The sequence below is a fragment of the Mustelus asterias genome, chromosome 13 (genome assembly GCF_964213995.1).
Source record: "Mustelus asterias chromosome 13, sMusAst1.hap1.1, whole genome shotgun sequence".
Lineage (NCBI taxonomy): Eukaryota > Metazoa > Chordata > Chondrichthyes > Carcharhiniformes > Triakidae > Mustelus > Mustelus asterias.
The window spans coordinates 49714171-49726788 of NC_135813.1; the positions used below are offsets into that span (position 1 = coordinate 49714171).

The 12618-nt window shown below is 48.2% G+C and overlaps 1 protein-coding gene across 9 annotated transcripts in view; it reads left to right on the forward strand.

The window, feature by feature from the left end:
• The window catches only part of LOC144502604 (TNF receptor-associated factor 2-like), a 109740-nt gene extending 98264 nt beyond the window's left edge, over positions 1–11476 (forward strand). For all 9 annotated transcript variants that reach the window (XM_078226729.1, XM_078226732.1, XM_078226728.1 and 6 more), the window contains 3 exons: positions 3804–3981; positions 6239–6387; positions 6887–11476. In XM_078226729.1, coding sequence (XP_078082855.1) covers positions 3804–3981; positions 6239–6387; positions 6887–7105 — 546 coding nt within the window. In that variant the 3' untranslated portion in view covers positions 7106–11476. The remainder of the gene's footprint in view (positions 1–3803; positions 3982–6238; positions 6388–6886) is intronic.
• The last annotated feature ends 1142 nt before the right edge of the window (positions 11477–12618 follow it).

The window sequence follows — 12618 nt, forward strand, 5'->3', positions numbered from 1 at the left end:
ACCAGAACTGTATCCCAGTGTTATACAGTGACAGACCAGTCCCCAACAGCACAGTATCCCAGTGTTATACATTGACAGATGCGTCCCACCATACTGTACCCCAGTGTTATACAGTGACTGACCCCATCCCCACCAGTACTGTACCCCAGTGTGATAGTGACAGACCCGTCCCCACCAGTACTGTATCTCAGTGTTATACAGTGACAGACCTCATCCTCACCAGTACTGTACCCCAGTATTGTACAGTGACGGACCCGTCCACACCAGTACTGTACCCCAGTGTTGTACAGTGACAGACCAGTCACCAACAGCACTGTAGCCCAGACTTATACAGTGACAGACAGTCCCCAACAGCACTGTATCCCAGTGTTATACAGTTGCAGATGCGTCCCACCACACTGTACCCCAGTGTTATACAGTGACTGACCCCATCCCACCAGTACTGTCCCCCAGTGTTGTACAGTGACAGACCCGTCCCCACCAGCACTGTACCCCAGTGTTATCCAGTGACAGACGAGGCCCCACCATACTGTACCCCACTGTTATACAGTGACAGACCCGTCCCCACCAGTACTGTACCCCAGTGTTGTACAGCGACTGACCAGTCCCCAACAGCATTGTATCCCAGTGTTATACAGTGACAGACCTGTCCACACCAGTACTGTACCCCAGTGTTATACAGGGACTGACCCCATCCCCACCAATACTGTACCCCAGTGTTATACACTGACAGACCCGTCCCCACCAGTACTGTACCCCAGTGTTGTACAGCGACTGACCAGTCCCCAACAGCATTGTATCCCAGTGTTATACAGTGACAGACCTGTCCACACCAGTACTGTACCCCAGTGTTATACAGGGACTGACCCCATCCCCACCAGTACTGTACCCCAGTGTTGTACAGTGACAGACCTGTCCCCACCAGTACTGTACCCCAGTGTAATACAGTGACAGACCCGTCCCCACCAGTACTGTACCCCAGTGCTATACAGTGACAAACCCGTCCCCATCAGTACTGTACCCCAGTGTTATACAGTGACAGATGCTTCCCACCACACTGTTACCCCAGTGTTATACAGTGACTGACCCCATCCCCACCAGCACTGTACCCCAGTGTGATAGTGACAGAACCGTCCCCACCAGTACTGTATCCCAGTGTTATACAGTGACAGACCTCTTCCCCACCAGTACTGTACCCCAGTATTGTACAGTGACGGACCCGTCCACACCAGTACTGTACCCCAGTGTTATCCAGTGACAGACCTGTCCACACCAGTACTGTACCCCAGTGTTATCCAGTGACAGACCTGTCCCCACCATACTGTACCCCAGTGTTATACAGTGACCCCATCCCCACCAGTCCAGTACCCCAGTGTTATACACTGACAGACCCGTCCCCACCAGTACTGTATCCCAGATTTGTACAGTGACAGACCCGTCCCCACCAGTACTGTACCCCAGTGTTGTACAGTGACAGACCTGTACACACCAGAACTGTAACCCAGTGTTATACAGTGACAGACCGTCCCCACCAGTACTGTACCCCAGTGTAATACAGTGACAGACCAGTCCCCAACAGCACTGTATCCCAGTGTTATACAGTGACAGATGCGTCCCACCATACTGTACCCCAGTGTTATACAGTGACCCCATCCCCACCAGTCCAGTGCCCCAGTGTTTTACAGTGACAGACCTGTCCCCACCAGAACTGTACCCCAGTGTTATACAGTGACAGACCCGTCCCCACCAGAACTGTATCCCAGTGTTATACAGTGACGACCCCGTCCCCAACAGCACAGTATCCCAGTGTTATACAGTGACAGATCCGTCCCCACAAGTACTGTAGCCCAGTGTTATACAGTGACAGACCCATCCCCATCAGTACTGTACCCCAGTGTTATACAGTGACAGACCCGTCCCCACAAGTACTGTAGCCCAGTGTTATACAGTGACAGACCCATCCCCATCAGTACTGTACCCCAGTGTTATACAGTGACAGATGTTTCCCACCATACTGTTACCCCTGTGTTATACAGTGACTGAACCCATCCCCACCAGCACTGTACCCCAGTGTGATAGTGACAGACCCGTCCCCACCGGTACTGTACCCCAGTGTTGTACAGTGACAGACCTGTACACACCAGAACTGTATCCCAGTGTTATACAGTGACAGACCCAATCCCCACCAGTACTGTACCCCAGTGTTGTACAGTGACAGACCCATCCCCACCAGTGCTGTATCCCAGTGTTATACAGTGACAGACCAGTCCCCAACAGCACTGTATCCCAGAGTTATACAGTGACAGACAGTCCCAACCAGTACTGTCCCCCAGTGTTGTACAGTGACAGACCCATCCCCACCAGTACTGGACCCCAGTGTTATACAGTGACAGACCCATCCCCACCAGTACTGTACCCCAGAGTTATACAGTGACAGACCGTCCCAACCAGTACTGTACCCCAGTGTTGTACAGTGACAGACCCATCCCCACCAGTGCTGTATCCCAGTGTTATACAGTGACAGACCAGTCCCCAACAGCACTGTATCCCAGAGTTATACAGTGACAGACAGTCCCAACCAGTACTGTCCCCCAGTGTTGTACAGTGACAGACCCATCCCCACCAGTACTGGACCCCAGTGTTATACAGTGACAGACCCATCCCCACCAGTACTGTACCCCAGAGTTATACAGTGACAGACCGTCCCAACCAGTACTGTACCCCAGTGTTCTACAGTGACGGACCCGTCCACACCAGTACTGTACCCCAGTGTTATACAGTGACAGACCTGTACACACCAGTACTGTGCCCCAGTGTTATACAGTGACAGCCCAGTCCCCAACAGCACTGTATCCCAGTGTTATACAGTGACAGATGCGTCCCACCATACTGTACCCCAGTGTTACACAGTGACAGACCAGTCCCCAACAGCATTGTACCCCAGTGTTATACAGTGACAGACCTGTACACACCAGTACTGTGCCCCAGTGTTATACAGTGACAGCCCAGTCCCCAACAGCACTGTATCCCAGTGTTATACAGTGACAGATGCGTCCCACCATACTGTACCCCAGTGTTACACAGTGACAGACCAGTCCCCAACAGCATTGTATCCCAGTGTTATACAGTGACAGACCAGTCCCCAACAGCATTGTACCCCAGTGTTGTACAGTGACAGACCTGTCCCCACCAGTACTGTACCCCAGTGTTATACAGTGACAGACCAGTCCCCAACAGCATTGTACCCCAGTGTTGTACAGTGACAGACCCGTCCCCACCAGTACTGTACCCCAGTGTTATACAGTGACAGATCCCACCAGTACTGTACCCCAGTGTTATACAGTGACAGACCCATCCCCACCAGTACTGTACCCCAGTGTTATACAGTGACAGACCCGACCCCACCAGTACTGTACCCCAGTGTTATACCGTGACAGATGCGTCCCACCATACTGTACCCTAGTGTTATACAGTGACTGACCCCATCCCCACCAATACTGTACCCCAGTGTTATACAGTGACAGATCCCACCAGTACTGTACCCCATTGTTATACAGTGACAGACGTGTTCCCATCAGTACTGTACCCCAGTGTAATGCAGCTCCAAATGCTTTCTCCTTGCACATTTTGAAGGGTATGATGTAGAACTGCAGATGTGATCCATTTTTCTGCCCCTCTTATTGGGGTTTAAAGTTGTTCTGCTGAACCTTACTGCTGCTGCTGGGCCATTTCTGACTGGTACTTTCAATCATATTTTTGAGCTGCCCTGCCTGTCCATCTTTAAACTTGCTGCTATGTCTCAGGTACGTCAGATGGAGCGTGCCACTGCTCTGAAGGATCTGGCCATTGCCGAACTGGAGCTGAAACTTCACGCACTGGAGTTCAGCACTGACAATGGAATCTTTATTTGGAAAATATCGGATTTCAGTAGAAGGCGGCAGGATGCAAAAGCGCAGCGGTCACCCGCCATATTCTCCCCAGGTTAGTCCCACATCACTCGCATGGGTTTCCTCTGAATATGGAGGGCCATAACATGAGGAAAGTGCTTGCTTAAATACTTTTACTCCTGACTGATTATATGAGAGAGGATCTCTGAGCTGGAAAATGAAAACTGAGGTGGCAACCTTTCCATTACAAAAATGCTGCAAATGAAGAAATCCCAGAGGAGCAGTGTTTATCGGGGATACGGTGAGGGTAGGCCGGGAAAGTGTAATGGTGCAGAGTCTGTAACAGGCGGGGAGGGGCTGTAACAGACAGGTCCAACACGGGGTTAGATACAGAGTAAAGCTCTCTCTGCACTGTCCCCATCAAACGCTCCCAGGACAGGAACAGCACGGGGTTAGATACAGAGTAAAGCTCCCTCGACACTGTCCCCATCAAACACTCCCAGGACAGGTACAACACGGGGTTAGATACAGAGTAAAGCTCCCTCCACACTGTCGCCATCAAATGCTCCCAGGAAGGGACAGCACGGAGTTAGATCCAGAGTAAAGCTGCCCCTACACTGTCCCCATCAAACACTCCCAGGACAGGTACAGCACGGGGTTAGATCCAGAGTCAAGCTCCCTCCACACCGTTCCCATCAAACACTCCCAGGACAGGTACAGCACGGGGTTAGATACCCATATCACTCTCCACCTTGACAGATAATTTTATCATATTATGGTTACTCATCCCCAAGGGTTCTCTTTCAACTAGATTGCCAACTAGTCCTTTCCCATTGCACAATACCCAGTCCAAGATGGCCTGCTCCCTTGTTCGTTCCGCGACGTATTGGTCCAGAAAAACATCCCGTAAGTGCTCCAGAAATTCCTCCCCATTGCACTGTGACTAATTTGACTCTCCCAAGCTATATGCAGATTCAAGTAATCCGTAATCACAGATGTTCTTTTATCATGTACATTTCTAATTTCCTGCCTATTGCTATTCCCAATATTGCTATTACATTTGGTGGTCTGTACACACCTCCACAAATGCTTTTTTGCCCCTTGTTGTTTCTTAACTTGACACATACAGATTCCACATCACCTGTGCTAATATCTTTCCTCAATATTGTATTAATGCCATCTTTAACCAACAACGCAACTCCACCACCTTCTCCTTTCTGTCTCCTTCCTAAACACCGAATAGCCCTCAATATTTAGTTTCCATCCTTGTCACCTTTGAGCCACGTCTCTGCAATGCCAACTATATCTTATACCCCTTTTCATCTATCTGCGCAACTAATTCATCCATTTTGTTTCAAATGCTCTGAGCATTCAGGTACAAAACTTAAAGGCTAGCCCCTGTTCCGTTCCTACTATTTTTTACTCCGTCCTTATCTGACTCTGGCCCTTGATTTATTTGCCTATCACTCCTCATTCTCCTTACTGTCTTTTTCTCTTGTTCTTAATCCTCCCTGCTCTGAATCCTTGTAAAGGTTCCCATCCATCTACCATATTAGTTTAAACCCTCCCCAACCACTCTAGCAAGTACCCGCCCCCACGGACATCAGTCCTGATCCTGCCCAGGTGTAACCCATCCAGTTTGTACAGGTCCCACCTCCTCCAAATCCAGTCTGCACTCCCCCACCCCTCCAACAATGTCCTGTAGTTGCTCTGAGACATCCTTGATCCGAGCACCAGGGAGGCAACATACCCTTCACAATCGAATGCCTGATGATTATTGCATTTCTATGCCTTTTGCTCCTCCCCTCTGCAACAGAGCTAACTGTGGTGCTGCTGTTATTCTCTGAGGGGCAATTCCTCTCAACAGTATCCAAACCAGTATACCTGGTTTTCAGGGGAATAGGAGATTCCTGCTCTGCCTGCCTAGCTTTCTTGCTCTACCTTGGTCACCCATTCCCTTCCTGCCTGTGGAGTCTGAGCTGTAGTGTGACTAGCTCTCTATTTGTATATAGGGATTGAGCCAGGTTGTAGCCCCTTTTTGATTGTCTGAGGAAGCTGCTCCTCACACTTCACCCCACGCTCCTGATCTTTGGCCACCCAGTGTGAAGGGGTGGGGGGAGATTGGAGGGCCTCTTTGGGGTCTGCTGCTGGACTTGGCCAGAAACAGATCCAGACAGCGAGCAGTGGAGGGATCGTCTGGCCTGACTGTCTGCCCCTTATCCGTGGCTATGTTCACGGGTGGCTGGCCCTGGAGTGAGAATGTCATCGGCTGTCCTGTGTTGTTTGCTTTTATTGTCTCGCTCTGCCTGGTGTCTGGTTTGATTCTAACAGCTTTGTTTTGAACTGTTCAGCTTTCTACACCAGCAAATATGGATACAAGATGTGTCTCCGTGTCTACTTGAATGGTGATGGCGTGGGCCGCGGAACTCACATGTCCCTCTTCTTTGTCATTATGAAAGGAAACTACGATAGTTTATTGAAGTGGCCTTTTCAGCAAAAGGTGAGTTTCTCTTCTCACTCCCAGAGTGTGGGGAGCCCTGGCTGCAGGCAGTGATGTGGAGAGCTGTTCAGGTTATTGCAGATTAAGCTGGGTTTAGTAGCACTGATCCTGGCTAACGGGGTCACAGTGAATCGGATAGACTGGGGCACAAGCAGTCTGTCCATGGTGCTGAGGGAGCAGATGGATTGCTACTGGCAATGGGCGAGGGCAGAATGCAGTCAGCTCCCGGCACTCCTGGGGCAGGGGAGGGGTCGGTTGTGGGGTGGGGGAGGGGAGGGGTCGGTTTGGGGGTGGGAGATTAGCTGGTCCCGGGACAGGTGGGGGTTTTAAAGATTAGTGGAATTCCCGGAACCAAAATGAGGAAAGATTCCACGATCCGGTCATTATTGATGAGATATTGCCGTGCGCTAATTTACTGCTGGGGTGATTACATTCCGCACACTGTCTGTGCCCCAGAATCTTCTCAGCTGCTGTGATTTGCTCCTGCCTTTCCTCTCAGGTCACCCTCATGTTGATGGATCAGACTAACCGGGAACACATCCTGGATGCGTTCAGACCAGACATCAGTTCCTCATCGTTCCAGAGACCAGTCAGTGAGATGAACATTGCCAGTGGGTGCCCGCTGTTCTGCCCACTCAACAAATTGGACAGCAAGAATAATTACTCCCGAGAAGACTGCATTTACATCAAAGCTATTGTGGATTTAACTGACCTGTAACCAACCACTAATCAGCCTGGGAGTTGTTGCTTTGTGGAATGGCCACTGGAAGTGGATTGCTGTACTCTGGGCATTTCACAGAGCACCGACTCACATTGTGCAGTTTCTATCTCCTTGCACACAGCAAGGCCTATGCACTTGGTGTGGAATCAGCTTCTGGTTAAATGCAGAGTGACAGCTGTAGAAATATCCTGTTGGTTTACAGTGTGGCCACCACCACATGCTGTGCTTGTCAGAGGAGTGCCTGCTGCGGCAGTAGAATTGCAGCTTGAGATGAGGTACAGTGGATGTACTCATCTCCGCCTTGCTGAGATAAGCCAGAGTCAGTGGCAGAGCGCACCCCTCACACTGAGTGTGAACGGGGCCAGGTCTGCCTGCCTGCTGCTTCAGTCTACTCGAGCTGGGCTAATGGGAACGTGAAGTTCCTTGGGGGAGAGGCAGAGCAGCTGTCATTGTTGCCCCTATTTCCAACCCTCCAGCCCTCTTGAGCTGCAGTTACCCTGGAAGAGACCACAGTCCCTGCAATGACAAACCCCCGCTGCAACAATGTGCTGCCTCCAATGCGGCATAACATAACCTTAAACAGTTTGTGCACTGCATGCTTAATCCAGCAGAGCACTCACACTGGCAGCAATCACAGTGACTTGCTCCCTCCATAGACTGCAACAGCTTGATCTCTGTTCTCTACGAGTCTTTGGTCTTTTCTATCCATTCACAGGACAGTGTCTGTTAATACGAGGTAGTATTCTCAAACCCTGAGCCTTTAGCTCCCCTTCCCAAAGTGACAATGTCACCGTGGAGGTGACCCATTCTAAAAGAGAGAAAGATGTGGTAACCAACAGATACTGAATCCCAAAATCCACCAGATCGTACTCAGTCTGGACAGTGTGTTAGAAATCCAAAGCTTGAGTCAGCAGTATTCAAAATCCCATAAGCAGGACATTGTGTAATATTGGTTGTGTTAATTTACCCCACATCTAACAACTGTTATTTCATAAGCAATATATAATAATTTATAAACTTGACACAGCAGTAGTTTGCAGCAGAGTCGAAATGGATGCTGAGAGTGTGTACAGAGTTCCGAGGTGGTTTCTAATGTCTCTGGGTGGCCCAGGACTTCAGTCTGGAAGAATAAGACCAGAATAACAGTACCCCGTACTGTGAGCTCTAACTAGCGAGGGCTCGGAGGGGGTGAGCCTCTCCAGCCCGCCCAGAGGACTCAGTGTTCTGCAATCTCTAAATCTCTGCAATATCCTAAAGTGATTGGGCAGAAACATTACTGATGGTAAAAGAGAACAAGTGTTGAATGTGACCAGTTCATTATTACTGTGTTGTCTGGGGTTGTGTGCTATTATTGGCTGAGGAATTGGGAATGTCTACTTGTCAGAGCAGACATTGCCAGGTAATCTTTAGTTGTAGATATTGAGATTGGTGAATGGTAGATACTAGGCAAGAATTGTTCTGATTCTGGGAGACTTACCTTCATGGAATAGAATCAGAGAAAGTTTACATCACAGAGAGGCCATTCTGCCCACCGTTTCTGTCCCAGTTGAAAAATGAGCCACCCAGCCTAATCCACTTTCCAGTATTTGCTGCAGCTTCGGGCACTTGAGGTGCAAATCCAGACTCCTTTTTAATGAGTTGCGGGTTTCTGCCTCTCCTCCCCTTTCAGACAGTGAGTTCCAGACCCCCACACCCTCTGGGTGAAAACATTTTGCTCACCTCCCTCTAATCTTTCCACCAATCACTTTAAACTCACGCCCTGAGTCACTGAGCTTTGTGAGGAAAATAAATTCCTTAAATTAGTATAACTCAATTCATGTTTAATAAGGGAACCATTCAGAATTTCCCATTGGATGAGGATATGGTTCCTGCAATGTTCCTGTTTGGGTCACTTGGGCAGAATATCATGAACCTGTAACTCTGGAAGGCTCAAAGTGCCAGAGCGTGGTTGCTCTGTTGAGAAGAATCTCCTGAACTAGGCTAATTTCCCAGTGGCCAGGCAGTGTTTGGTCTTTTGTGTAAGCGGACTGCCATTGTTCTGTCTGTCTTGATGTAACACCTATACCTCTAACCAAGGTCCATGTTGAGTCCAGTTGCTGACCCAAGCTTCTGATTTGGCACCTCCCACACAGACTGTCAATTTGTGGGCAGTCAGTGTGACTGTTTTCTGATAGATTACAAATGGCTGAGGGAAAGTAGCGTTTCATGTGGAGTTTTACTGTGATTCCTGCCAGGATGGATGGAAGATTTAATTAATTGAAGGGCGAGAGGGGGATCTGCAAATTTTCAGCTGGATGGCTGACTATAGAAAACCACTGGTTATTCGAGACAGTATGTAGAAATGTTTAAACATGCAGAGCATGTTTGTAGGTGATTTCTGGGGTTTTTAGGGAAAATGCATTGGGATAAGTTCATGCCATTCTCTTTAGTATTTGTGACTGTTATAACCAGTGGTTTCTGTAAGAACAGAGCCTTGGGATCAGGAATCGGTGTTGGTGAGTGCACTGAGTAAAGGTTAAGATGGAGCAGAGAGCAGAGGTTAAGGTGCTCCGTGTAGGTGCACTGATAGTGTATGTGTTAGGTGTGCAAATTTCAGTTGTGCTACGCAGTTTGGAGGAAGCAGAGAGCTGTATTCTGGAGGCTGCTGAGTGGAACTGGGATTGGGCTGCAACTGCTCTGAGTTGCTTATTAAAATAATTATCAATAAAAGTCTGGACATTTATTTGCAGTAGTCAATAATGTGATCTTAGTGGGTGTAGTGAATGGCATTCCTTTCATTAGATTGTGATAGCTGGTGGGGGGAGTGTGCTCACACTCCCAGTCCTCTCCCTGGGGAAGGGGGAAGGACCTCTGGCAATGCCGCCTTGATTCTGCTGGTGATGTTGAAAACAATAGAAGGTTATTTTCCCCAGTTGTGGCTAGTTGATGGGCCAGACATACTCCATTAACCTGAGTGTCTAAACCTTGGAATTATGGGATTTGAAGCTTTGACCCTAGGAATATGTGGAGTTGGCTTCCTGCATTTTGTACATTGTTGTTTCCCTCATAACTTTAGTGTCGCAGATAAATACTTTTAAGGGAATTTCTGTTACTTTATCAGGAACTACATCTTTTGATTAGGAACTGTCCAGGACTGATTGGAAATGGTTGGCAGAGAGATACACAGCCTGAATGACCAGAGCTATACATTGTGAGCAGTGTCCCTTACTATTCAGGTATAGCAGTAACTGGTACAAATCTCTAATTATTAAACTAAATTAAATCAAAAGTACAATGTCACTGATTTTCTGGGTACATTTCAGGTCCCAGTATAAGTCGTAAGCAAACTGAAGCATAGCCATGGGAACCTTCCCAGCATCTATTCTGGACCTCCTGCCATCAAGTAGCAGCAACCGCCCAATCCCAATGGACACCAGCAATCAGCACTGGCCAACGCCTGCAATTAGATAAATGTTTTCAAAATTGGATACTGTCTACTTAACCAAGGAGTAACTGCTGAATGTGTATAGCACCATGGACACGTCTGGATGATGTGAAGAGATGTTACAGTGACATCTGTATTCAGTCTATCTGCATACGGGTACAAAAACAAAGAAAGGTTCAGCACAGGAACAGTCCCTTCGGTCCTCCAAGCCTGCACCGATCTTGATGCCTGCCTAAACTAAAACTACACACTTATGGATCCATATCCTTCCATTCCTATCCTATTCATGTATTTGTCGAGTTGCCCCTTAAATGCCACTATCGGACCTGCTCCCACCACTCCCCGGGCAGCGCATTCCAGGCATTCACCACCCTCTGTGTAAAAAACTTGCCTCGTACATCTCCTCTAAACTTTTCCCCACGCACCTTAAATCTATGTCCCCTCGTACTTGACTTTTTTACCCTCAGAAAGAGCATCTGATTATCCACTCTGTCCATGCCACTCATAATCTTGTAAACTTCTATCAGGTCACCCCTCAACTGCCGTCGTTCCAGTGAGAACAAACTGAGTTTATTCAACCTCTCCTCATAGCTAATATCCTCCAGACCAGGCAACAACCTGGTAAACCTTTTCTATACCCTCTCCACCTTCTGGTAGTAAGGCGACCAGAATTGTACACAATATTCCAAATGAGGCCTAACTAAGGTTCTGTACAGCTGCTGCATGACCTGCCAATTTTTAAACTCAATGCCCCGACCTATGAAGGCAAGCATGCCGTATGCTTTCTTGACTACCTTATCCACCTGCATTGCCACTTTCAGTAATTGGTGAACATGTCCACCCAAATCTCTCTGCCTGTCAATACTCCTAAGGGTTCTACCATTTACTGAATATTGCTTTGTTTATTTGTACAAATGCTGCTTTGGATGTATTCCCATGCAAATCATAAAAGATGGCTGTTTTTTAAAAATGCCTTCTACAAAACTTGATGTGAGGCCACATTGGATTTGGTACTGGGAAATGAACCGGGCCAAGTGTTAGATTTGGTTGTGGGAGAGCACTTTGGAGATAGTGACCACAATTCGGTGTCTTTTGTTATTGCAATGGAGAGGGATAGGGCCGTACAGCAGGGCAAGGTTTACAATTGGGGGAGAGGTAATTATGATGCGATTAGGCAAGAATTAGGGGGCAGAAGTTGGGAACAGAAACTGTCAGAGAAAGGAACTAATGAAAAGTGGAACTTTTTCAAGGAACAAATACTGGGTGTCCTTGATAGGTATGTCCCTGTCAGGCAGGGAGGAGATGGCCGAGTGAGGGAACCATGGTTCACGAAAGAGGTGGAATACCTTGTGAAAAGGAAGAGGGAAGCTGATGTAGGGATGAGGAAACGGTTCAGATGGCTCGATTGAGAGTTACAATTTAGCAAGGAATGAGCTGAAAAAGGTGCTTAGGAGAGCTAGGAGGGGACACGAGAAGTCCTTGGCGGGTCGGATCAAGGAAAACCCCAAGGCTTTTTACTCTTATGTGAGGAATAAAAGAATGACCAGGGTGAGGTTAGGGCCGGTCAAGGACAGTAGTGGGAACTTGTGTATGGAGTCAGTAGAAATAGGCGAGGTGATGAATGAATACTTTTCTTCAGTGTTCACCAAGGAGAGGGGCCATGTTTTTGAGGAAGAGAAGGTGTTACAGGCTAATAGGCTGGAGGAAATAGATGTTCGGAGGGAGGATGTCCTGGCAGTTTTGAATAAACTGAAGGTCGATAAATCCCCTGGGCCTGATGAAATGTATCCTAGGATTCTTTGGGAGGCAAGGGATGAGATTGCAGAGCCTTTGGCTTTGATCTTTGGGTCCTCGTTGTCCACGGGGATGGTGCCAGAAGACTGGAGAATGGCGAATGTTCCTCTGTTTAAGAAAGGGAATAGAAATGACCCTGGTAATTATAGACCGGTTAGTCTTACTTCGGTGGTTGGTAAATTGGTGGAAAAGGTCCTTAGAGATGGGATTTACGACCATTTAGAAAGATGCGGGTTAATCCGGGATAGTCAGCACGGATTCGTGAAGGGCAAGTCGTGCCTCACAAATTTGA